At 41.1% G+C, this 23,660-nt stretch overlaps 1 protein-coding gene across 1 annotated transcript in view; it reads right to left on the minus strand.

The window, feature by feature from the left end:
- Positions 1-14,988: 14,988 nt before the first annotated feature.
- LOC121317118 (calpain-14-like) overlaps positions 14,989-23,660 on the minus strand; it is a 35,997-nt gene continuing 27,325 nt past the window's right edge. The window contains exons 17-22 of the mRNA XM_041252734.1: positions 23,471-23,535; positions 22,322-22,390; positions 22,070-22,148; positions 16,915-17,031; positions 15,705-15,760; positions 14,989-15,583 (exon numbers count right to left, since the gene is read on the minus strand). Coding sequence (XP_041108668.1) covers positions 15,557-15,583; positions 15,705-15,760; positions 16,915-17,031; positions 22,070-22,148; positions 22,322-22,390; positions 23,471-23,535 — 413 coding nt within the window. The 3' untranslated portion in view covers positions 14,989-15,556. The remainder of the gene's footprint in view (positions 15,584-15,704; positions 15,761-16,914; positions 17,032-22,069; positions 22,149-22,321; positions 22,391-23,470; positions 23,536-23,660) is intronic.

Genomic DNA, 23,660 nt, shown 5'->3' on the forward strand with positions numbered 1-23,660 from the left:
TACCCATTATACCCCCCCCCTCCCGGAAAAAGTAATCCGCATTTTGATGATCCTTGCATGTTGTGTCATAAAATACATATACAATCTATACAAGGGTTGTGCTCCAGATACCACAGAGTTATCTAGGCGTTGCTATTGTCACAGATGGTTCTGGCACTGGTTCTTTTTTGCTATAAGTTGTAGGGACCCAAAATTTAAATAAAGATTCTCTGAGAGCTAATAAGAAGCAATAAAGATTTACTAATCAGAATTCTGGAGAAAAGCAAACACAGGCAAATTGTAAATGATTCTGTAATGTACACACACACATATATATAGTGATGAATTCGTGCTTCTCTCAAGGTTCATTGTCCCTTTAATTCAGGACCCAGGACACAGAAATTGATTTTTTTCAAGCGCCTACACGCACTTTTAGTAATAAAATAAACACCTAGCTCTTCCTTGAGCTCTTACTACATACAGGAACCTCACTAACACAGGACAGCTAAGCTGTTTTCCTGTAACACACTCTGACCAAACAGAACACACAAAGAAGGCTTTTCCACACTACCTTTTTGTTTCGGTTGAAATCACCATCAACCAAGCTACTCCCACACCAGCAGTAGCCCTGCACAGACTTACTGCCGCCTTTAAATACCCTGCACCTGGCTCTAATTTGCCATGACAACCAGGTGCAGGGGATAATTAACAATTAAACAATTAAGACCAATTGATGCTCACTCTTGACATTGGTATGCTTCCCAGGGTCTTAAAGCCTTCATATATCCTTTTTAACCTAATACCTTATTTTCAACAAAACATAACATAAATCCAAGTATGTGATTTAACCTAACATAACAAACTGTGGGAACCCATTTACATTAATTTATTAACTGTAATTTTAATTTTAAACACATTACATTATTTCACAGTTTATTTACTACCCAGTTGGTTTATGTTGTCTTCACATTTTATTATTTTAGTTTTCTTTGAAACCAACACCACAACCTTTACCCAGATGGAGTGTGCATTCTTACAGCCACGGCCTCACAGCTGACCAATTTTGCTCTGGAATGTACACTCCATCACAATATATATATATATATATATATATATATATATATATATATATATATATATATATATATATATATATTATTGTAAGATGGCAGGGAGGTTGTTAAAATCCTTCCCTGCAGAAAATATGTAAGAATGCACATTTGGGTGTTAATGGGTTAATTGTTTGATTGTTTGGTAATCCCCTGCACCTGGTGTTAATTGTAGATTAGAGCCAGGTGCAGGGTATTTAAGAATGCAGTCAGTGTGCTCCGGGCTGCTGAGGGGTAGGAACAGAAAGTGTGCTCTGGTTCCGAGCAGTCAAGAGTAAGGTACGGTGTTTGTGTTATGTGACAGGTAAACAGCTCAGCCGTCCTGTAAGGTAATTAGGTTCCTGTGTGTTTAGTTAGTGCTCAAGAAGGAGTGTTTTGTTTATTTTATGTTTTGTTTCTGTTTATTAAAAGTGCGTGTCAGTGCTATAAAAATCCATTTCTGTTTCCTGGGTCCGTTCTTAAAGGTGCAACGAACTGTGAGAGTGAGAGTTCACTGTGTGAACTTCCGGACTCAGCTTACTTACATGAAACATCTTGAGAGGTGCTAGTTGCCTGCCAACACTTTGGCCACCCTTTGGCTTACTGCACTGGTATTGTCATTAACTCAGTGTCTGTTCTGTATTGCCCTGTCAATCCCTCGCACCAACACTCCTATTTCATTTTCAATCTTACTTATGTTTCAATCATCACATAAATCTAGTATATGAAGATAATGCGTTTGACCGACTGAAAAACAAAGTCATAAGAAGCTCTGTAAAACATTAATTGTGATAAACATAAAACAACCTTTTATTTTCTGTCTGTCTGTGCACTATTAAATGCTGAGCTAGACCATTCACTCAGCTCCACCCAACACCATCTCTCTGTGATTTATTTCCTGGTTCCTGTTTCTGGTCTGACGTCCCCCACTCCGGCCGTCTTTGTGACTTGTGGTGTCATCGTGGGATTACCAGCGCCTCCTAGACACAGACCAGAGTGGGAACAGCAGTGTTTTTTTTGGGGGGGGGGGGGGAACCCCAAAAAATGGAAGGCTGGAGAGATGGCTGCACAGAGTTGGAGGAGCTCCTCAGTTGTCTGGAGGACCAAGGCTAGTGCCTTGCCTGCGGGGTGTATGGGCACCCCTACCAAGAGGGAGAGAAGGAACTGGCCCAGGAGAGGAAGGTGAGGAGAAGGAGGCAGACAATGGGATTGGGGAAGAGGAAAGCAGAGCATCCACAGCCCAAGTCTCCACCAGTAGAGGAAGAATGCCTGCTGGTTTCACCTCCACAGCCTGCGTGGAAGGAGGCCGAATGCCCACAGTCCAAGAGGGTGGAGTCAGTGTGCCAACAGCCCGCAAAGGAGGAGTCGGAGAATCCACAGCTCATGTCTCCACCAGCAGAGGGAGAGTACCTGCTGGTTCCGTCTCCAGCGTCTGTCGGAGAAGCCCTGCTTGTTCGAGGGCCACCATTGAGGGAGATCTGGGAGTGGCTAACAGACTTTGACAGTGGCCTGGAAAGAGACCTCCCAAAGGTGATTAACCTGCTGTGGGCCCGAGATGGGGAGCGTAGGGAAAAACAGGGAAGAACCACCCGGCTGCAGTGGCTGAGAAGCGGGCCAACACCCGCACCCCAGCTTGTCCTGACTCCCTGCCTCGCTTCGCCCAAGGATGCCTGCCTTGCTTCGCCCAAGGATGCCTGCCTCGCTTCACCCAAGGATGCCTGCCTCGCTTCACCCAAAGATGCCTGCCTCGCTTCGCCCAAGGATGCCTGCTTCGCTTGGCCCAAGGATTCCAGCCTCGCTTCGCCCAAGGATGCCTGCCTGGCATCGCCTGGGGTTGCCTGTTGCTTCGCATTGCTTGGGGTTATCTGTTGCTCTGCATTGCCTGGGGTTGCCTGTTGCTCCACATCGCCTGGGGTTGCCTGCCGCTCCACATCACCTGGGGTTGCCTGCTGCTCCGCGTTGCCTGGGGTTGCCTGCTGCTCCGCGTTGCCTGGGGTTGCCTGCCGCTCCACATTGTCTGGGGTTGCCAGCCGCTCCGCATTGCCTGGAGTTGCTGGAACTGCTTCGCCAGGGGTTGCAGTCAGCTCTGCTTGGCCGCAGGGGTCAGTGTGGCCAGAGCCCCACCAGAGGGAGCTGCCGGCTATGAAAAAGGGGGGAGAGGTCAGGAGACCACCTTTCCCCGCCGCAATTTTGCTGCAGGAGTTCTGGGGGCTGGAGTCCCCCCAGAGGGAGCTGCCGGCTATAAAGGGGGGAGAGGTCAAAAGATCACTTTCCCCCGCAGCAGTTTCACTGCCAAGATCTTGGGGGAGGTCTGGAGACCACCAACCCCATCAGCTTTTACGCTGTTGGACTTGCCCCGGCTGAAGGAGTCAGTCTGGGAGCTGTCAGCACATCTGCTGACAGCCGCACCATTGGCAGCATTTCCGCTGCCAGTGGTACATCAGGAGGATAGATTCGCCCCACTGTCAGCACGTCTGCTAACAGCATGGCCATTAGCAGCCTGGCTATTGGCAACATTTTCACCCATCAACCCCTTAAAGTCCCTGTTCTTGGTCCAGGACTTTGAGCAAGACTTTTGGGATTTTAAGGGGGGAGATGGCCATTGAGTCCATGTGTGCTTTGCACAACGGGGGTATATGTGGCAAAGTGTTTAGTGTTTTCAGTTACTTTCCAAAATGTTTTCACTCACTCTGGGTTGTGTGTTCGGTGAGTGGAGAACGGGATTGGAGACGGTGGTAATAATAATAATAATAGTTAAAAACATCAGCTCACCGTGTTTGTTTAGTGTTAGTCTAAATGTTTTTGTTTCATCTCTTTGTTTTGGCGAATGTGCCGTGTCCTGTGTTTTTGTTTGTCTTGCAACCTTTTATTTTCTGTCTGTCTGCACTATTAAATGCTGAGCTAGACCATGGTTCCTGGTTCCCGTTTCTGGTCTGACGTCCCCCACTCTGGCCGTCTTTGTGAAAGTCTTCCACAGCAAAATACCTGTGGTCACGGGCACATTCTTCTGGGGGTTTTGTGTGGAGGCATTTTTATACATTTCGCCACAATTCGGTTTTAAATCCTCCATATCTTAACTGTAATACAGCTTTAAATTCTACTAACAAGCCTACATCTTGATTGTAATCTCTTTTTAAATCTCGCAAGCGGAGTTTCCAATAGAAATGTAGGAATGTGCTGTCACTCAGTAGTTGGGGCAGGTTTAAAGTATTCAGAATGAATCAATGATAGATACAAGTCAGGAAGGTGGGATATTGCCCAGCAGCACTGGGAAATGTACTTATTATTGTAGTAGGTTTTATTTTTTTTATGGGAAAAGGGTAAAGGCAAAGTGAATTGATTAAACATTTCCACAGTTTTTCTGGTGTTTTCCAGTGTTTATTGGCTATCCACCGATTTCATTTTTTTTGTATTGGAGATGTTTTATCAGGTTTTATTGGTTAAAACTGAAAATCAGAAGCCCTAATTAAATCCTAACGTGCCAAGGGATCTGACACCTCTGCCCAACTCGCTGTGTCCTGCCACCAGTTGCTGCAGAGTTGAAATCTTTGTAGCTCATTCTAGCTCTGAGAACAAGTCTAACCTCTTGTTCCCATAACATCCATGCCTGAATGTTACCTTCCTCATTTTTCATTTTTCAACCCGTGATTCATATTGTAACAGATGCTAATATGTAATTTAAAATTTACTATGATCATTCATTAGAATAAAACCATACCTGGCTTCACTCATAATCATTACAAAATTACCAGTATACTTCGATAAAACCTTTACATTTTTCCTTAAATTGTTTTAAACAGAATTACCTTTAGGCATAATTAGTTTTCATAGTGTTTCAGATGTACAGATGTCAGATCTCCAAAAACATTAGTTTTCTTTCTAAAAGTTTATTCCAACACAGTCTGTGTAACAGCGACTTTCGCATTCTCTCTCTCTCTGTGCTGACTTCACCCCTTTCTCTCCTCATACCCAGTTGTTCAGCTAAACAGCGCTCTTAACAGAAAGCAGCTATGTTCTGCTGTATCTTGCCATTGCTTGTAACATATTTTAAACATTATTCAAATTCCCTTGGTTTTACACTTAAATATCCTAAGAAGTAATTTTATTCAATTGGCAGATTCGTTTCTAAAGGAACAAAGCCTTTCTATGCCCAAATAAGGTCATGCTCTTTTTCTTTGAATCTGCAAGACAGCGAGACACAGACCCTGCACAGCCTGACACTGTGCCTGTGCATTTTCCAAATTCGATTCCAAATTAATTATCTTTTTCTGACAATCTATCAATTGTTTTCTTTCCGTTGCATTGCAATTGTCTGCTGCGTAGCTCCCTGCGTAGTTCCCTTTCAAGTGGAATGACAACCATTACCGAATGGGAAGAGCCTCTCTGACCGTCAATCACTGAACATATACACATAAAAAAAAAGCTGCCCTATCAGGGCCCTGCTGTGAGGAGGAAGTACCTCCCACCTCCTGCTGAAGAGGGACGTCCTCACAGTAGCATATCGCCATTTTCTCTCTCACCTCACCTCACTGAGACAAGACACAGAGTGCTTTCTTTGTACCGAAAATTGGCTCATTTGTACGGTTTCGACTTACAAATTGAATTGCGAACTGTAAGCTACATTTATTCAAATGTTTTTGAGATTGCTCATTGCCTTAGTCTTGCATCTGTAGTTTCTACTGATTAGAGTTGGTTTTGACCCCTCTATTGAGATTAGTGATTAGCTTATTTTTCTCTTTTACTGCCTCTAGTAGTTTAAATTACCGTTCCTAGAGCTATTGTGGTGCTTTAGGGTTACCCCATGGGCTCACGGCGCCGACCCCCACGCTGATTTAACTTGGTACCGACTTGAACATCTTCCTCGGTGCCGACCCTAATGCCAATTTAACTCGGCACTGTACAGAACAGCTCGGCACCGACCTCGGCGCCGATTGACTCGACACAGACTGCTTGCCACCAACTGCGCTCTTCCTTGGTGCTGACTGCAACAGCTCGGCACCGACCGCGCTTCCTCAGTGCCGACGCTGATTGACTTGGCACCGATCGACAGTCCGGCACCAACACTGACACCGATCGGTGCGTCCACTATGGACAGCGACACAGAGAGCTCGGAACCGATGTCCCATGCCATTTCAGTGCGCTCTGCAGGGTCCTCCGCTGGGTTCCACCAGGAAACTCCCAAACAGGATGGGCACACTTCTTGTGCGAGGTATCTAGGGCTAGACCACGTGGCCTGGGTGCTGGCAGGTGATTTGGACTGCTCTCCCTGCCAGAAGCTCTCCAAAAGAACAAAGTGCAGGAGGGCAGCCCTCTCCCCAGTAGATTCTCCTCGGGTTAAGGAAGAATGAGATCCGTGGTACAGGGTCGTGTCCAACCCCGCCACTTCAGTTGGGCAGACCACAGCGGGGGGCTCCATACCACCCATACCACACTCTTCCCAAAGGGAGGAGTTCCGGGCCCTGATGCAGCATGCAGCTGCTGCCACGGACATTCTCTGGCCGGCAGAACAGGAGGGGAAGGGGAACCGCTTCCTGAAACAGAAAGGGCACCCACAACAAGCCCTCCTTCTGTGTCATGACTTCATAGAGCTGGTTTGCTCTTCATGGAGCAAACTGGCGTCCGCTCCCTCAGACTGCAGAACAGCGAAGTCCCTGCTACACACCGCCAGAGCCGAAGAAGCTGGCCTAGGCACGTTCCCTCCCATCGGGGACATGGTCACAGTGCTGGTGCAAGGATCCACCTTCACCAGAAGGGACAAAGACTCCATTTGCCTGTCCAAGCCATTCAGGACTACTGATGTCATGCTTAAAAAGGCATATGCGCCAGCGGCATTGTCAGTAAGAGGCTGCAGGAACGGGCAACGGAGTTGGATGCTGGGGAGCCTCAGGTGGTGATGGGAGTGATGGGTGACCTGATGGAGGAGTTAGGTCAGGCATCGGGGAGGTCTCTAGCGGTGCTGGTGGCCGCTCGTCGACATCTTTGGCTAACCCAAGCCAAGGTGGTAGAGATGGAGAAGGTTGCATTGTTGGATGCCCCTATAACATTGGGGCAGACGTTCGGAGCGACCATTGATGTGAGCCTTGAGAGGTCCCAAAAGGCCACGGAGGTCACTTCCAAATTCTCGCGCCTTCCTGCTTACTGACAGCGCCCTACGTGGCCTTCCCAGCCTGTTGGGGCAACTGGGCCTGAGCACTGCCCCCCACCCCAGACCAAAGAAGCAGGCAGAGGAAGAGCCGGTGGTAAGGGACCACCGCTGGCCAGGGGTAACCAGTTCTCCAGCTGGAGACCAAGGCCGGGGCCTAAAAAAGACTGCCCCTTCCCAAGCCCAAGGGAGACCACCCCTTAGGGGTTCTGGCTACCACCTTCCCCCCTCACAACCGGACTGACCACTGGACACGACCAATGGCAAGACTGCACCCAGGACTCCTGGGTGCTATCGACTATGAGACATGGTTACGCTCTGCAATTCCACTTAGGCCCGCCACCTTTCAAGGGTGTGCTCTTTACCACCATCGAACCAGTGTGCGTGATTCTCCTTCAACAGGAGATGGCCAGTCTTCAACAGAAGAACGCTGTGTGATTGGTGAACCCAAGAGATGCCCTCAGTGGCTTCTACTCCAGGTACTTCATGGTGCCCAAGAGGGATGGCGGTTTCCGACCTATTTTAGACCTCAGGATTCTCAACATGTTCCTCAAACAAAGGAAGTTCAACATGTTTACCGCACAGTGTATCCTCCATTCTATCCAGCCGGGCGACTGGTTCACATCGATCGACCTGCAAGACACCTACTTCCATGTCCTGATCCATCCGGCGCACAGAAAATATCTACGCTTTGCCTTTCAATACAACGTATACGAATTCTGCGTTCTGACATTTGGCCTCTCTCTGGCGGGCTGCACATTTTCCAAGTGCATGGATGCACCACTTGCTCCTCTCAGGCTGTGGCATATTCAGATTGTGAACTATCTGGCTAGTTTGCGCACGTTCCAAAGCACGTGCCAAGGTGCACACCAGACAGGTCATAGATCATGTCATGAAGTTAAGGCTCTCCATACATACCGTCTCAGTCTACAGTGTTCCTGGGGATTAAACTGAACTCTGTGTGAGCATGCTTGCTTCACTGTTTGAAGACAGGATTCAGTCATTGGAAGTCAATTCAGAGAGGATGCTCTTCTACAGGTCAGAATATTTTAAAGGTTGTTGGGGCTGATGGCAGCCGCCTCAAGAATTCTTCCCCTAGAGAATGGTCCCGCTTCAAGCCTTGGTAAATACGTTCAAGTTTCACCCGGTCCACGATCGATACCGGCTGGTGCGTGTCCAGACAATGCTGGAAGACAGTGGAGTGGTGGCTCTGCCCCGGCAATCTGCACCTTGGATCTCCCCTCGGCTCCCCTCACAGAAGGGGCTGGGGAGCGGTCTGGAGTGGGAGGGGAATAAGAGGTCAGTGGAAGGGACATTGGCAGCAAGCACATAGAAATGCCCAAAAACTGCAAGCAGTAACTCTGGTGTTGTCTCATTTTCGCCAGCAGTTAGCACACAAACACATGCTGGTCCGGATGGACAGCACAACAGTGGTAGCCTACATAAACCACCAAGGCGGCCTGCGCTTGCCGGGCCTTCACCACACAGCGCACAGAATCCTGTCTTGGATGCACAGAAACTTGCATTCCATCAGGACGGTACACTTCCCTGGTATGGACAACAGAGCAGCAGAGCTCATGTCCAGAGGAGCTCCAGATAGCTCGGAGTGGAGACTGCACCCTCAGGTTGTGAAACAGATCTGGAAGAGGTTTCGTATGGCACAAGTCGACCTCTTCGCCACAGCCGAATCCACTCATTGCCCCCTATGGTTCTCTATGAAGCGAGACGGGGGCCCTATGGGAGTAGATGCACTAGCTCACCCCTGGCCACAGGGGCTCTTGTATGCATTCCCTGCACTACCGCTATTACCCCTGTCACTAGAGAGGATCAGGGTGGAGAGAGCCCAGGTTTTTCTGGTTGCACCAAGATGGCCGAGGCGCCCACAAAAACGAGAGGAGAGGTAGTAGTCCCAAGAAGTTGCTTGATGAGATTCTGGGATCAATAAGCTACTAACAACCAAACGAGCAAGATGGGCCGAATGGCTTCCTCTCGTTTGTAAACTTTCTTATGTTCTTATGTTTTTATGTTCCGCAAGGACCTCCTGAGCCAAGCGGGGGGGGGGGGGTTATTATGGCATCCAAACCCAGCCCAGCTCCAACTCTGGGTATGTTCGTTGAAAGGAGACATCTATCTGGACAAGGTTTGTCAGATACAGTGGTAGAAACACTTCAGTCTGCTAGGGCGCCTAGCACTAGAGCCCAGTATTCATATAAATAGAAAGTTTTCCAAGACTGGTGCATTGCTGAGGGTCACGATCTTGTGACCTGCCCTATTGAGACGATTCTAACCTTGGGATACTCTGCTAAGGAGAAGTGTTGTGTAACAAAACGACGCTAACTTTTAGGTGTAGGACAGACTTCCAGATTGGACCGTTCGTTATTGAGCTTTTAAACGGGACTATTTTAAAGACGGTCGGATACAGGGGACCCCCGATGTGCCAGCCCCCAACGAAGGACCGTCCCGTCAACAGCATTCCCCGAACCTCCGAGACAGGAGAGGCTACTTTTCGTACAGGGATTCACACCCTAGGACCTCTGACACCGAATCCAAAGGAATGTCCTAAGGGGGTAAACCACGGGCTGGTACTTAACCACTAAAAACCTACCAATTGTGCCATTTTTGGTTTTTGGTCCAGAAAAGATATTACGTTTAATTGATAGCAAACTGTGGAAAGACCATGGTTTCATTCCCACATATGTACCCCATTACAAAGTAAAAAACTTGGCAACCGAAGCAAGCATTTAATTTAAATTAGAAAAGTTGTCTGCAGTTCTTATCAGAAAGGTAGCGACCTTAATTGGGATGATTTTTGTGAGCCAAAAATGACTTCATGCAGTGGATTTGGAAAACTTATGAAACGCTTCGACTTATGCATGATTTGGATTAGCAAAAAATTTTACATAATTGGCGTGTCATAAGGAAACAACAACAGCCCGTTCTGGGTCCAATTATTTGTTGTTTTTAGGTAATGCAATCAAACAACAAGTATGGGTGTATTATATATAGATATATCCATATATATATAATAGTATATAGACTATATATAATTTTGGTCGTAGAGAAAACCTGTGTATTATGTGTATATAATAACATATAACAGAAGACGGACGTACCAAGTTACTGCCTGCATGGTTACCTAAAAATTAATGTATTTTCTCGAAGAAATAATCATTACAGGGTCTGTTGGGAATTTTCTGTAGTGTCCTAGCGGTAGACTTGTCACTGCCATTTAGCCAGAGGGACAGGTCACAAACAAGTCACTGACAGGAAGCACAGAGGGGAGGGGGCACACACGGACTTGACAGTGACACGACGGTGACTGACCTACATTTCACAATCAGATACAGAGGGTAACAGGAATAACAACAGACACAAAACTGTTCAATTTAACACAGTAACTCATAAACTTAGATACAGAACCGGGGAACGGGACCTCGCAACAGCGCAAGTAACTTCCTATAATCCTTTGCTCCAGCGGATGCAAATGAGTCCCTTGCAAGTGTCCCGAAGCAGTCTGACAGAGGGTGGCAGCTAGAGCTTCAAGCCCAGCTCATTACAGTATTATAGCAAGGATCCTGTGAACTTTGATTCACCTACATTTCAGGGAAAGGACGGATTGAAAATGAGAACCATGAGTTATATCCATTTAATGTTTTTATATAACTCCAATTAGGTTTAAAAAAAAAGCTGACCGGATCCTTGTAGAATATATCATTAACTCGGAGATAAGAACTGTCAAGGCAGATTGATGATAAGATTTAATTGGGGCTCCTGATGTATTCAATGGAGGGAAAATCATATACAAGCCCTGAGCAAGACCCCATTTACCACCATTGAACATGACCTTGCAAGCTGACGTGGTTCATGCTCTGAGGGTCTCTGAAAACTGATTGCTGTTTGGTCATATTCAGAAGTCACTGCCTTTTGAATAACTAAATAACTAATGTACACCTATTTGTTTAATTAAAAAGGAATTACAGGTTTGTTAATTAATTAGTAAATTTTTACATTGTAATGCATTTTCACAAAAATACAACATTAACATTTGGCCATTAACCATTTTATACAGCAACTATATATAGCTGTGTGACAGGGAGAGCCCTGTTGCTGGTTGTTGCGCAGATGTGTGTAGCAGACGTAGAACAGGAGACGCGTTGCTAGGCAACCAATTGAGCAGATAAGCCCATCTGGCGCTGAGCCGATCGGGAGGCCCGGATTGGCTGGGGGGCTTGCCTGGGGAGCTCAAAAAACATTTGCACCACAGCTCGAGGCTTCTGTACAGCCATTGCTATGCAGACGCTTGCATTTGTTGACATCGAAGAGGAAAGCATCCGCTCTATGAAGTGAACTACTACAAGAAACCCTTCCACTCCAAGACAGTGCTCATGAAGGCATTGCTCAGCCGAGACCATCTGAAATGGGCCAGAGTTGCGGAGAGGATGCCGGGGACTCCAGGAGCCCAAGAATAGGTTAGTTTAGGGGATTTTAATCCCACCCCAGTATAGTGAGGGTTAGTTTGTGTAGTAGGTTCCTGGAGCGGGACATTCCTTTCAGTGGGATTAGCACTGTGTGGCAAACTTTTATTTTTTTAATATATTTTTTGTTTTCTTTATTAAATTTGCTGGTACCCTAGTGGCAGCACCTGTGTTATTAAATCTGTGTGCCTGTGCGGCGTGTCAACACCCACTACTCTATGTCTGCCTCAGTATTATATGGAATTTTTGGAAGTATTATATGAAGTATTTTTGGAATATTCATTTTATTGCTCTCGAGAGCTTCCTTCAGGGATGAATTGGCTAACTCACCTACATCACTGATATGTCCATTTGTACCAACATCTATATAGATGAACTGCAGCATCAACCACAGCCATTAATACAGTGCTGTTAAATTAAGCAGACACCTGCTTAAAGCAACCACAAATGTTCAGTCTCAGTTGCCAAAGTGTGGGCAGCAACATGTAAATCAGTGTGTACTGTGAAAGATTGATTTTGTATGGATTTGATATACACACTAAACATGTTTATTTCATCATTGTTTTCTGGTTTAAATTTTTAAGACATCATTAGACCTCACCTTCAGCAGATCTCTGCATTCAATCTTTGGCACCTCTTCATTTAGCTATAGGTATATGACAAACCCCCTACATTTATTAAAGATCTTGAAGGTCACAGAAATCTTAAGTTACTTCCCGAGGGGATAGAATTATTAAGTTCCAGTAAAAACAGCCCTGTCATGCACATCCCTGTGCGAACAGCAGCTAATAATGCAGTGTGATCAGCAGTGCTCAAGTTTAAATTGCAGCCAAGAACATTCTTCTTTTTGAACACTGTCCTACTAACCATCAGTGAGTCTCTCATCATTATAATACATTTAAGACCCTATTTCACCAACTTTGACTTTTTGTCTTTATTTTTCTTTAAAATTTGTGAATTTAGTGCTGTAGGGTAGTAGCATTACATATTATTATTCTTAAATGGATGCCTGAGGTATTTCAGGGTTCCAGTTATTATTGGAATATTTACATTTATTATAACATGTAAACTTTTTCTCAATCTCTCTCTCTGAAAACAACACCAGATTTACACGTTATAATAAACTCATAACTACTTCATCTAAAGTAAACTTCATAAATCATGTTTGCTACACAAACAAATACTTACTAAGCATTTAACAAAAACAATGGAATTTATTAAACACAATATATTCACAATACATTCAGAAAATCATCCAAAACAATTCCAGTCAAAACACAGTCAATATTACACTAAAACAACATTCTCCAATGGAGAACGCTCTCCAAACTGCCCAGCGGCCAGAGGATGCCACTTGACCTGGCAAAACGTGAGAGTTCAGGCTTGTCTTCTATCTACTTGTCCTAACACCCAAGTTACATAATCACTTCCCCAGGATCAATTTCACCCTATCCTAACATTACCCTCTAAGCCCGCGCAGGTGCCCAGTGAAATAAAGTTAATGTGGAGATCTGTTAACTATTGTTAAATAAGGCCATAAAATACATGTGGGCCTGCAGTAGTTGTGCTCAGGAAACATGAGGGTAGATGACACTGGCTAGAGTTAGACATGGCCTCCGCGGGGCCTGCCAGGACTATATCTGACACCCCCTGAAAACCTACCCTGGGTCTCTATCATGCAAAGATCTCCCATTGTGCTGAATGCATTTGGGGGACTTAGTTTTCCAATCACAAAACCACAGCAAGGAAATTGAGTCCATCAAACTCTTTTCATTTTTGAACTGACAGGTCTCCAGAAGCTAGCCTGCTGTGCCAACTCAAAGATTTTCCCCTAAATCCTTCCCAAATTATTTTCTGCTGCAAACAACTTCAATCTCCAATTACATTTCCAATATGAATCACATACGAACTGAGAGAATTTAGTGGCATGTAGCCGACTGTTCAAACTTTATTAAACATGAGCTTCTTGTTTGAACAGACAGCCTTATTCCACCCAGGTTGGTCACATGATTCAGATGTATTCAGACTGTGTCCCGCTTGACAGGCACGTGATCTTCAAATTGACCTAACATAATGTGAGATTTTCTATTTAACTCAACTGTATTTTGTTCCATACTACTAAACATGATTTTTTACCCTACACCACTTCTATACGGTACTAGGAATGACCAATGCACTTTCTCTCCAGAACTTGGTACAAAGATTTATATTTTAAGTAAAGCATTCATTTACAAGGCATAGCTTGAGGTGTAACTAAAGCTATCAGTTTCATTTCAAGTATTTCAAATACTCAGACATTCTGCCAATGGCCTATGTATAACCCCCTGAAGAGTATTTATATTTATACCATTATGTAAGGCTGCCACCTTACTCCTCTATTAAATAAAATATTAATAAACAGTTATTTTAAATCAAAGTTGTTTTACTGCTAGTTTTTTGGATTTATTGTTATTTTGCTAGTGTAAGTTACTTGTACAAGTTGAAAAGTCTTATATAGTCTTAAATATTACATAATAGCTGCTGTTTGTGTGCACCTAACATCTGATAGAGTGCAAATTTCAGCAGCTTAATGCTCCCTACTCATCACAGAAGCGCATATGAAAACAATACGTCAAGTTTTTTTTTTTTTATATATTACCTGTTTCACTTGAGGAGTATATTATGTGCAGTTTATAAATCACAGGGACTGATTAAAAGAAGGGAGATCCCTTCTTAAACTTAAAAGGGCTAACATTAGCCCTAAATAAATTAATGCAGAAATATCTGAAATTGTACAGTATATAATCTGATGCACATCCATATAAGGTCTGAATTCAATTGTAACCATTCATAAACCAAAAAGAAGCAAAACAACGTGGATCGTATTCTTCATTCTTGAAATATATATTTTAATATTTAATTACTACCCGTGAATGAACTAATATTTCAAAGGCTAAAATCAGGAAGTTACTGATGACTTGTGAGTCTCCTACCGTGAAAGACAAACTGCTTTTTTTTTTTTTAAATGAGCACATCTTTTTTAAACAGATCATCAAAAAGAAAGTATATTTAGTTCAATTGCTAAGCCTGCATTGGACATTTATATAATCATATCCTGATATATATTATATTGTATATATAATATATATATATATATATAATATATATATATATAAGTAAACATGTAATATATGTGCATTAAAATGAACAGGAGTGACCTTTTCAAGAAAAAAAAAATACAGGTATATTAAATTAATATATCAAAAATCATTTGCATTCAACTTGTCATTAAACACCATTTCACATTTACTGAAGTACTAGTAAATCAAACACTTTTTTTTTATTAAGGTAGACAAATTAATCAGATACATAAGGAACAGTTATTTGCTCACATGTGCTTCTATGTTGGAGGACAGAGCATTCAGAAAACATCATGGCTAATTAATATGAAGCAAGATGTTAAGCTAAGAATACAAATCATTATTTTGGCAATAAAACTGCTTTAGATTTACCTTTCAAAAAATATAAGCGATAGTATTAGAGGTTGGTTATATATTGTTACTTGAAACAATTCCTCTTAATTGAAATTCACCTACCATTTCCCTATACCGTCTCCTTTTCCAAAAGGAGAAGAAAATGTGATTATTTTAAAATGTTGACACTGCATCATGATATACAGCAAGGTAATTTTACATTCCACATCCAACCTCTGTATATTTATTTGACAATAAGTGATACTGACCTGTCAGCTGTTAGTTTACAGTTTATTAATTTTATAAACGTTTATTGGTAGTAAACTAAACAGAGGCGTTCAAATGTTTAAAGGTGGCAGTCTAACCAATTACATATTTTGGTCCAGTCCTATTAAACGCAGCAGTATCATTTCAGTGTCTTCATGAATACATGGTGTAAAACATCCACTGTAAAGAAAAAACAAAACAAAATAGAAGCATATCATGTTTCTTGAGAACAAACGGTGTGTTCATAAATTATAACATTTATAATGAAACATGATCTCATAAGTATAATTCTGAGCATTACCTCTTCCTCCTGAAGATAAATGCTTACTCCATCATGTGACCTTTGTCTAAATCGTTCTGCAAAATAAAAATAACACTGAAATTCCCTTAGTAACACCCAGGTTTTGCTTAAAGATTTATTTTATTTCATCGTGTAAGTATCAATAATAATGGCTGAAAATAATGAAACTGAAAAATCTTTTGAACGCTTTACTTCAGGATTTTAACAAAACATGATTATAGACGGAGACAGTGTTGCCATGGAAACAGACTGATGTTGAAGGGGAATTGGTATAGTGCCATTATCGAAATGGGAGTGCAGTATTCAATGTAATAGAGACAGCTAGACAGTAGAATGAAGTATCCTTTTTAGTGCTCTTTGCAGTAAATGTTAAATTTAGTCTGGCAACATGACAAAAAAGGTTACACTTGACACAAACTACATATACAGTACAGTATGTTAGTAGTGTCAAACCTTTGATATAGTTATTAAACCGTTGCCATTAGTAAAAGGCACACCATGTTAGTTGATGAAATGAAAAGCTGTAGAAATATCATTAAATTGTAAACAAATATTCATATTGATAGAAACAGACACAGTTTGAAAACCAATGTTCCATTCAAAAAGTATGTAAAACATACTAAGAGTTGGCAAGCTAACATTTCAGAGCAAAATAAACATAAGCTTATATATTGAAAAAATATTTCTCTTCCATTCGGGGGGTGTCAGGCACGGGTTTATAATAAGGGTGTCAAATCAGACCACCATGTGCAGTCTCAACCACCCCCACTCCCCCTCCCCCACCAAATGCTTTAATGGTTGCCTGGTTGCTGCTCTACAGTATATTTCATTCACTGAAAACTTTAAATCCCATTAACTTCTAGAATGACTGCAGGAAGCCCTGAACCATTTTTTTTTTTAAATGGAGTTTCACTTGTGAATACAATTTAACTATAATTTTGCGCAAAGCAACATATTTCCTTTTGAATTCACAGGATGTTAATATCAATTCAGGATACATTCAGTAGATGTAGGAATATTAAGAATATCCCCTAAAGATATAAAACAAAAAGAAAAATTAAGAAGTGATTTGCATTTCTGGCCAGCAGTAAAATGTCAATTCAAAATATGGCATTGTTATTAGGGCAATTGCATAATTACTCATGAAAATGTATTTTGTAGAAGAAATACATACCAGTACATGTGTAAATGTTTCAAAATACTGACTTACTAGTCATACACCGTAGGCGGAGCATTAGACACAGGAAGCTCTCCAAATTAATTTTGCCTGACGGGTCTGTGTGTCTCTGAATCACGATATCCAAAAGATGGTCACTTAGTTTAATACCTAAAATAATTTGAAGACAATAAGTGTAAGAAACAAAATGGAAAAAAAAGTTAATGTGACAGCCATTAGACAGCAGGTTACACAGCAACCGGACACTGCTCTCTCACTGTTATTTATTGAGCTGCTTACTGGTGAAACGTTTCACATGGACGCTCTAGCCTTGCTCTCTAAAAGTAAAATATTTCAGTGGAGCTCAAGGTTTTTTCAGACAGAAAAGGGAAATAAATAACTTTTAAAAAGTAGTACTATAACGACACAATAGCGCTGTACTAAGGGCCTCATGCACTGAACGGTGGTAAATTACCTGAAATACTGCGCGCAAAAAGGTGTGACCGCTCTATTCGCTAATATAATAGTGTGCATGAATAAGGTGAGCTAAATAATTCATTTGCCAGTCATCATAGTACGCAAAATGCTGCAGGCGTTACACACCCTTTATTTTAGTATATGCGACATGCTGCACATGCTAGTTACAATTTGCACAGTACTCACTGTTAATGTTTAATAATTCAGTGTAATTCATGAGTTAAAAGAGCACAACTGTCTCTTGGCCGTTACGGCAGTATGTCATAATGGAAAAAATACAGCACTGTCTATTCCTACAATGCATCTGGCATTGAGAAAGCAACATGTCTGGAATCAAACAAAGGAAATGATTATGTAATACAGTTCGCGTGCAGCCATCTTTTGGTGAGTTGCATTTTCAGAATCATATCATTATGTACAGTATTACAACACTCTATGTGAAATATTGCCCTTAATCCACAAAACCAACGAAATACATCCTATGTAGCCTATATTTCACATTTTATTTGTAGCGTTTTGTGGAACATGGGCAATCGTTTATCCTGGAAAAAAATAATACAGTATGAAAGCAGATATACGCGTTTATCATGTTTCCCACACAGCACTACTTGTGGGCTGCTTTATTTATATTGTGATTTAGACAGACAACGCCTGGTTTCAATAAGCGGTAAACTTAAAACTCGCTGAGACACTTAGGAAAGTTAGCATCTTTCATGGTATTAGGGGAGAGAATTTGAATACATTTCCATGGATTACCATTACTAAATGTAAGCAAATGACTTGCACGCTGTATCTTTTTCCACGCGATCCATTTCGCGTGCAAAGTCATTTGCTGCTGGTTCGTGAGTATAGAAGGTGTAAAAAGCACGCAGAGAGAGACTTACTGCATGGCAAACTGTTCCTGCTGTTTAGTGCATGAGACCCTAAGCGGCTGACCGAGCCTTGTATAAACTTGATTTTGAGAGGTACGTTTTATCAGCCATTTCCAGCTCAGGTGGCATTGCATGTGCTCCGTATTCGTGTGACAGAAAATTGTTTTGTCCAAGTTTCGTAAAAACCTGTGCGGTAGTTTAATTTACAGAAATGTTTTTTTTTTGGTTAAAATAACTCAAACGGCTGCATCTTTAAACACCATATCTATCACGTGGATAGTACTCATTGAATAGAAGTTTTGGAACTTTAAAACAAGCAGGGTTTATAATTTGCTAACTCATAAATTACGCATGAGTCGGGCTCCACCACCAAGAATAAGTGGGTATTCGTCAGTTTAATAATTCTCTGTGGGTAATTTAATTTGAATTCCTTAGGTCACATGTCTTGTGATTCTTGTGGATTTTAACTTTATCCATTTCATTTTTTTATGAATTATTTACAGCCACGGGAAGGAGCCAGGATGAGTTACACTTGCCTCTAAAAGCTAATGAATGTCACCTGCCTGTGATTAGCAAGCAGGTATTTAAGGGGGCAGAAATGCTACTTCTTGGCAGTCTGCAGTCAGTCTGAAGGCAAGAGCCTGTCAGAAACAGAAGGTAGTGTGTAATCTGAAAAGCAAATGTTTTGTGACTGGTGAATAGTTTAGCTGTCCAGTGTGTTAGTTTAAGGACTGTTCAAAGTTTAATTAGTACTCCATGTGGGAGTTAGGTTTCTGTTTGTCTATGTTTGTGTAAATAAAAGCGTACGCAAGTGCTAAAGTGCAGTTCTGGTATCTGGGTCTGTGTTTTAAAAAGGCAAAAACAAACCTCAGCCATAAGGCTGTGCTAAAATTTAAATACATGTATGAATATATTCATTGTTTTAATTAATATTCAATCAGATAGCTAGCCTAATATAAACGTAACTAAATTATTAATGTTTTTAAAAAATGTTAACTGTAATAACCTAATAATATTAGCTTGTTTTATGTATGAGAAGTCTATGTATATGTGTATAAGGTATATAAAATGTGGTCCGACTTAGGAATGTTTGTTGTAATAGTAGACCATTTCATATACAAAAACTAAGAGTTGCACCACAAATAATAAATAGCAAGCCAAAAAATCCTATGATATGCAGAGAGGACTACAATCGAAATGGAGGGATCTAGTTTCCATTGCATATAAATGTCATGTTTTAAAATCAGCCTTCCAGTGAAAAAAGAACGGACATTGAACACAAAAAAACTTTAGTTTACTTGATGGTAAAATATGGCAATTCCAAAAAAGACAGGAAATTTTCAGGTAAGGCCCTTACTTGACCCATTTGAAGACTTTCCAGCACAAACTGCTCATCTAGTACGGTAAGTGGGTTCATGTCAGACAACATGTGTGCTCACTAGTGGGTTGCTGAGGATTCAAAAGGATTAAGGTTCTCTTAAACAGCTTAATACAATCCTTTAGAAGTTTAGAAAAGTCATTGTTAAGACTGTAAAAAAATTGTGATTTCATTTTTGGCAAGAAGTTGTGGCCACTGTGTATTAAAGTTGCAGTTTCGGTGCAGTCATAAATATAAAGTTTGCTGTAAATATATAAATATTTTTCTTTCAACATAGATTTTTGTTCATTTGTTCAATAACAACAATAAGAAAAAAACATACAAATAGATAACCAGAACATAAGTTCTTAAAACTGCCTCTTTCACTGTTTGAAATAAAACATTTTACGCCGCATTTCATTACAAGTGAAAAGTTGCAGCTAACAATAATGATGTATAACATACAGTACTTGCATAACAGTGAAAGCTCACTGTGACGGAAATATGAGTTCTGGTTGGAAATCCCCCTCCCGACCTGTGAGGGCACAAAATAGCGAAAGGAAAAGTCCTGAAACGGGCTGGTCTGACAGTTCATTTCCAGGGTCGGGAAGTCGGTCAGCCTGGATGAAGGCGAGACTCCGTTGCAGAAACGTATTCACCTGGAAGGTAAACGAGGTAGCAGCTGCAAGTAATAAAAGCAGCTGCAATCGTTTACCAAGGGGTCATGCATGACAGCATAAAGGGGCCGGAGAATTGTTAATATTTTCCTTCTCTTGGGTTTGTGCTTTAACCTGGAAGGACAGAGAGAGCTGCAGTAGTGACTGCCAGAGAAATAAAAAAAAGAGAATGTAAAAGAATATTTGTGAGTGTTGTGTTTGTTTGTATTGTCTGTTAGTAACTGTCTGTGTTTATTGAACCACCAGACAGCTAATACATATCCATAGCTGTCGCCTTGGTCCAGCACAAACCGGATCATCACTGCACCGATAGTAACGAAATAACATTGTTTATCACCCACCACGAGCACGACCGCACGCATCCAGGACTGGTGACCGTGTGCCGTATTATTGTGGGGAAGATAAGTTTGTGATTATTGTTTGGGACTGTAACCCTGTTTTCATCTCTGTGCAATACACATCGTTGTGTATTTCTGGGATTTATTATTTGGTCGCAAGACCTGGGTTATAAATAAAAACACTTTCCAAACTGGATTACAATTGTCTGTGATTATTCCTGCACTGCATCACCTCTGCACCTGCTCACAATCACCAGCCACTTTGCCACACTCACTCACAAAATTGAATAGCCACTACAGTATTTGTAAAGCAACAATAAACCTCCAGTCACAAAATTTAACAGTAAGTACAGTAATTGCTTCATGGCCCACAGTCGTGTTTTCTGTTGCATAGCAACGAGAAAGAAGATCACTGATTGGCTAGAGAGGATGATAAGGCATACCAATCCCCCAGTACTAAAATACAATGGGAAAGTGGCGTTTCCATTTCTGTTTCAGTTTATTTTTCAGCATTATTTTGCAACAAAATTACATATAAATCATAGAAACATTGTAGTCACATTAAAAGTTATGGTTTGTGTTAAAAGTTATGGTTTCCGCAACAAATTCACGGCCCACGATTTTCTTACAGCCTTAGTCACTGTAAATGGATTTTGAAAGGTCTATAAAGTTCATGGATTGATTGGTTGGAAAATGCTTGTGTAGGATATTATTTGTCTCCTTTCAATGATCACATTACTATGGAACCCCTAAAGGGACATGGTGTAAATGAAAAAGGGAGGCTACTATCTCGTACACATGACTTACTATCTTCACGAGAATGAGATTTTGTAGTAAGTTGTATGCACAAGATATATTATAGTAAGTTGTGCGCACGAGATATTGTATAGATAGTAGCCCCCCGTTTTAATTTTTACACCATGTATCTTTAGGGGTTCCATACATTACTATGCCACACATACATCAAATTTCTTTCCAAGCATATCAGACACACATTTTTTGTGTCCTTCATAAACAAAACCAAAATCCAAAAAAAAAAAAAGAAAGAAAAAAGTTGAAATGGTTATAACAGTTGTAGATATCGGTATACTTGGAAAAGTACACAATAAATAACATCTCACTCCAGATGTGTTACTCCAGATAAATAACTTCTCACTCCAGTGGCGGCCTTCCCTGACAATTTCCCATCTTTTTCAGAATTGTCAGCTCTTCCCATCAAGTAAAATAATAGTGATAATTGCACTGCTGTGGCATGTTACGAGGTAGTAATGGAACTCAGCAGGTCAAGGGCTTTATTTAACAAGGAAGTTCCCTAATTATTGAGGAAATATATTATATGTACAACTTCCTGTCACCATGGCCTAACCATAAATAACGACATAATGAGGGAGCACTGAACATTGGCATTATCTAATGTTACTTAAGATAATTCTGCAAAATAAATGTGATATAAACATCATAGAAAATAATTTTAAAAAAGGCTATTACCGCTTGCCAGAATTGCATTCTTCATCTCATGTAAATTGAGGAATCCAGAACTGTTCTCATCACACTGGTGGAAGATCTCCTAAGGAAATAATAGCACAAAGCAAGTTATTTTGTGGTAACAATAGATTATTTTTTCTGTGTAGTTTCCTATCTCATTTTTCTACCTGTAAATGATCTATTCCTTTCAGACAAAGTGCTTTTGCGTTTTGTAATGTAATTAAATGCAGAATAAAAATATATATATATCCAGACCTGGTAGTCAGTAATCTTTTTCCACAATTCTTCAAATTCACCAGTATTCAATTTTCCATTGGCATTGAGCTGCATGGAGCGGTGGTTAAGGTATTGTATTTCAACAGAAGCACCCCATAGAGTGTATAACATGTATTTGACTTTTTAGCTTCTTTCAATAGTATGGTGGCTCATTGAGGCATGGAAAAAGAAAGAAATAATAAGATAAGATCACAAGATTTCAGGATCTCAATATTTTAGTTTGGTTGCATTATTATTATTTATTTTTAATCTATATCCTCAGTGTGATTATTTAAAGTTGTGAGCTAAATAGACAGTAGCTTGAACACATAATTTCTACAATGTGTATTGTATTGAATGCCCATAATGTAAATGTCCATACAATAGACCTTGTAGGAAGATTTATTGAAATACCATTTTAAAACTAGTGTGTAACACTGCAGAGATCCTAACAGGACCATTAGCAGACCACAGCAATACCTGCGATGGCAACGGATTTGTACCAGATATTGTTCCTGATACAAAAGGACACCAATATGTTTATATTAAACTAGGAACTTGTGTTTGTCCTCCTACTGTATTATTGAACATTTTAATCTCTAGAGCCACAAAAATGGGAAAGTAATGAGCCATAAAAGCAGCACAGAATTCCTGTGTCACGTCATTGCCATTACAAATCATCTGATAGGGGTACAATACAAGAGCTAGGATTAGCATGCAGGGATGTAACAATATATGTGGGTCTATAGTTTCAAAGCATTTCTTCCATTCTTTAACTTATGTGTTTTGAAAAGCAGAAAAAAATCAAGGCCAGTAGTGCTTCAGAGAACTTCGATTTTATTCTTATTTGTTTGGTTCTGGTTTTATAAATTTAACAAGTGTTTTACTGTTTACTGTTTTCCATTTAAATCAACAGTGTCACGTCCTTCGGATGAGATGTGAAACCGAGGTCCTATTGTAAATGACTCAGCAGCAACAGTTGTTGATGCATAGTTCACCCCCGAGTCTCTGTAAGTAACGCTGGATAAAAGCAAATGACTAAATAATTTAAAATTGTAAGTAGGAAAGGTTACATTTACTTTGATCATTTTAATAAAATAGTTGGAATCAGCTAGTATTTAACCCCAAAATGTCTGTTTAAAAGGATACATCCATGACAGCTAGAATTCCTTTGCAAGCATCGAAGCTGAATCCCCCTGTTTTAGAGATATTTCCTGCAGAAAAAAAAAAAAAAAAACAGAAATTATTTTATAATTATAGAAAAGGCCCAGAGCAAAATGGAAATTCTGAAGTGTTGAGAGAAGCCTATAAATAATGCGGTTGTCGGGGTCCATAATTA

Source organism: Polyodon spathula, chromosome 6, assembly GCF_017654505.1.
Source record: "Polyodon spathula isolate WHYD16114869_AA chromosome 6, ASM1765450v1, whole genome shotgun sequence".
Taxonomy (NCBI): domain Eukaryota; kingdom Metazoa; phylum Chordata; class Actinopteri; order Acipenseriformes; family Polyodontidae; genus Polyodon; species Polyodon spathula.